This window comes from Medicago sativa, chromosome 7 (assembly GCF_051527215.1).
Source record: "Medicago sativa cultivar Bolivia chromosome 7, Bolivia_mono, whole genome shotgun sequence".
In the NCBI taxonomy this organism is placed as follows: Eukaryota; Viridiplantae; Streptophyta; class Magnoliopsida; order Fabales; family Fabaceae; genus Medicago; species Medicago sativa.
In genome coordinates, this window is record NC_140755.1 from 49,905,977 (window position 1) to 49,909,830 (window position 3,854).

The window sequence follows — 3,854 nt, forward strand, 5'->3', positions numbered from 1 at the left end:
AAACAGTAATTGTAGCCATTAGGGTTTTGGAAAAATTAGGGCTTCAAAATTGGCTTGGGACAACTTTTCAAAATTGGCTTGGGACAACTTTTATATATAGATAGATTAAACAAATTGGAATTAAGCATTAGGGTTAAAACAATAAATTTAAGCATTAGGGTTTAGGTTAAAATTAGGGCTAAAATAAGGTTTCGGGTTAACTTTTATAGATAAAAATAGATTAACGATTTAGTTAGGGTAAAACAGTAATTGTAGCCATTAGGGTTTCGGAAAAATTAGGGCTTCAAAATTGGCTTGAGACAACTTTTATATATAGATAGATACTAAAATTAGAAGAGAAGAGGAATAAATAGTGCTCTCGCTCGGACGACGAAGGTGAGAATAGAGATTAGAATTGGAATTCTCGACATCCTTAATTAAAGAGGAAGAACTTGCTTTTTTTTTTTTTTTTTAACAGATGGAAGAATTTGTTCTTAATCACTCAAGAGTTTTCTTCCTTGTTGTTTATGTTTTTGTTTGCTTTGTACTCTCTTTTTTTTTTTATAGGTTTTATCCCTCTGGGTTTGAGTTTTGTGACAAGATTTTAAAGAGCCATACAGAGTTCCTTTGGTTATTGGGACTAATGTGTTGGTCCCGAAGCATCTTTGAATCTTTCTTTTTATTTTAATAATATCGCTCAATCTCGAGTGTTGTAGTCGATAGGTGCAATTATGGGGGTACAAACATAGTGGGAATGTATTCGTTTGTTGTCATTGCACACTCTTATCTGTTTAGAAAAAACAATCAGCAATTTTCATCTCATTAAATCCATGGTTTATTTTGCTACGAGTTTCCTTGGTGGTCTAATCTCCTAGTTGTTGCGTTTATGTAAACAATTTTACAGCACTTACAAGGATCAGTTTCCTTTTGGTCTAAACATGAATGTGTAATCTGCTTTTACTTGTGGTGTTTATGTTCGATATTTTTCACAACCTATGAAGCACAGATACGGATACGGATACGGACACCGGACACGACACGGACACGGACACTGACACGCTCACACGGCTAATAATTTGAAAAAAATCACACAATTTAGTGTAATTACAAGTGTCGGTGTCGTGTTGGTGTCGGAAACGACACTTGTCTGATACCGGGACACATCTAATCCGAGGAGTGTCCGTGCTTCATAGTTCACAACACATTTGGTTCGTTAGCAATATTGCTTTTGTTGAAGTCGAGACTTAGCATTTTGGTTTATTTTTTGTTGTGCAGCATTTCAAGTTTTGATACACCAGAAATGTCATCAAGAAGAACAAGAAGGAGGTATGACGTCATCAGCAATTTACCAGATACCATTCTAGGCCATATTCTCTCTTTTCTCCCAACCAAAGAGGTTGTTGCCACTAGCGTCCTATCGAAGAGATGGAGGCATCAATGGTGCTCAGTTCTTGATATCAACTTAACCAACGGCAAAGACAACAGAGGGAATTACGACCCGATCGAATTGGATGATGAATATACCCTTTTTAGGTTTAACGAGTTTGTGTTCTCCGTTTTGTTCAAGCTAGATTCCATCAAGAGTTTCCACCTCAAGGTTGGATATGGTAATTCTGCTCTTGAAAACCGTAGCATTCCCAGTGTGGTCAAATGGGTTGACCATGTTGTGCAACATGGTATTGAGAGCCTTGGTCTCACTCTTTTCACTAGCATTGATATGAAATTGCCTGTTAGCATTCTTAGTTGTAGGACCCTTGTTGTTCTCAACTTGTTTGCCATGTTTGTGAAGGGTTTTTCTTCTGTTAGGCTCCCCTCCCTCAAAATCCTTTATTTAGAAGTTTGTTCATTCCTAAATGATCAAGATTTAGTGTTGCTTCTAGTTGGATGTCCAATTCTTGAAGATTTACATATAGAACATTTAGAATTCCACTCCAAGTACTCTTTTACCCTTCAAGAGTGTGAAAGCTTATGCTTAAGCTTAAGCAAGTTGACCAAAGCACAAATGCTTTACTTTTATCGTCATTTTCCGTTGAAAGCACTTCACAATGCGGAGAAACTATACATAGAACTAAATCAGGTGTGAAATTTATTATTGCTATATGAATACACCAATGGTGATGGAATAAAAGATAAGAACATGTTGATTTTGTTTTTGCTTTGTTTTTGAATACTTTTTACCTTATTTTTGACTGTATATATTTCTATGTTTGTTTTCCTTTGTTTTTTTAGATATATCGAAGTTTTGATGAGATTCCTACCTTTCATAATTTGACTAAGTTGAAACTTCACTCTATCAACTCTAATTGGAATTTGTTAGTGCAAGTGCTCAATCATTGCCCTAAGCTTCAAAACCTTGAGCTGGATGAGGTTTGTTAAGTTTAGGGATCATATCTTATTTTATTTTATCTTACATGCTTTTAAGATTTAATTAATTCTATCTATATTAATAGGGCTCGAGATATGCTGATCCAAGAAAATATGTCCAGAAAATCTGGGTGGACCCGAAATTGGTTCCGCAGTGCCTTCCACTACACCTCAAAACTTGCATTTTTCAGAACTTCTTAGGCCAACAGGGCGAGCTTATGTCAACAGTATATATTCTGAAGAATGCTAGAGTTTTGCAAACCATGATAATCTGTGGTGCTAAAGGTCTCAAAATTGAAAGAGAATTATCGTTATGTCCAAGGGCCTCTCCTGCATGTGAACTTATACTAACTGCAGATAAGATCTCCCCAGATAAAGTTCGCAGGTTTGTTGGTTTTGATCGTCATGAAATTTGTCTTGGTGAACAAGTATAGGAAAATTATCCTTTAAATTTCTAGGACTGTCCATTTTTCGGTAGTTGTTGTATGCTAAATTATGATTTGATGCATGACCTCGTTGACACAGAAGCATGGGCAGAGATTATACGAGTAGTTGATTTCTCAAAGGAATTTGTGTAAATTATTAATTAATTTGGAGTTAAATTTATTATTTATTATTTAGAAGTTAGAGTTAAATTTTTCAGACTACTAAATGTTAACTTAGGGAATGGATCATGAATAGGCCTAAACTTGAAAACAAAATGCACGGTCATGCATATTATTATGGTACTTAACACAATCAAATAGGATGATGATGTATATCCTAAGTATGGTATATAGTGGTAGTGATTTATGATGATGATCTCGTCATTGTTGGGAATAGAATAGAAATGAATGTGGCAGCTGTAAATCATATCTCAGTATGTGCTTCCATATTTTGTGCCTAGGAAAGTACACTATAGATTATTCAGTTTGTGATCAAATTGGTTGGGCGTGGAATGGAGACATGAAATGATGGCGAGAAATCACCCATTAGAGTAATCTAGAAAGTACACGGATTTGGATACTCATCAGCCAATTTCTTTATCGTTGGATTAATCTCACAGATGAGATTTGGCAGCAGAGGAGGCAATAGAGAAATCGGCTCCTGAGGATCCAATAAAAGACCGATATAAGAAAGTGGCATTAATGACTTTCATGTTTTAAAATGGATGAAACAAATAAAAGACTTTCTCAAAAATGTGAAGGTGCGCTTATAGTCCATGGTTTGTTATCAATCTCATTGTCATATGAGAAGCAATTATTCCAGACTTCAACTCTAAAGGAAGTTCAGAAACTATGCGATCTAATGTTTCCTAGACTCGTGGTTATAAGAAAAATGATCTATGTTTTTGAAGAGCATGGAGGCCATGAAATACAATGAAAACAATCAAAACTGGAATTGCATGATTACATTGCTGAATATGTTAACAGCAGTGTGAATAACTCATTGATATTTACATTATCTTTAAACTACTTTTGATATATAGCATTCTTTTAACTCAACAAGTATGGTTAATTAAGAACAAACTA

The 3,854-nt window shown here is 35.1% G+C and overlaps 1 protein-coding gene across 1 annotated transcript; it reads left to right on the top strand.

The window, feature by feature from the left end:
* Nucleotides 1-361: 361 nt before the first annotated feature.
* On the top strand, nt 362-2,908 carry LOC146906460 (F-box/FBD/LRR-repeat protein At4g00160-like). Its single transcript, XM_085727026.1, has 4 exons — nt 362-925; nt 1,255-2,056; nt 2,209-2,346; nt 2,430-2,908. Exons 1-4 carry the CDS (start codon nt 918-920, stop codon nt 2,775-2,777), a joined length of 1,296 nt encoding a protein of 431 aa, XP_085583152.1. The 5' UTR covers nt 362-917; the 3' UTR covers nt 2,778-2,908.
* Nucleotides 2,909-3,854: the final 946 nt, after the last annotated feature.

What these genes read in the sequence shown, in the direction of transcription:
- LOC146906460 (XM_085727026.1), top strand. An exon ending in TATACATAGAACTAAATCAG is followed by an intron (nt 2,057 to 2,208) that starts GTGTGAAATTTA and finishes TTGTTTTTTTAG; the next exon opens with ATATATCGAAGTTTTGATGA. An exon ending in AAAACCTTGAGCTGGATGAG is followed by an intron (nt 2,347 to 2,429) that starts GTTTGTTAAGTT and finishes CTATATTAATAG; the next exon opens with GGCTCGAGATATGCTGATCC.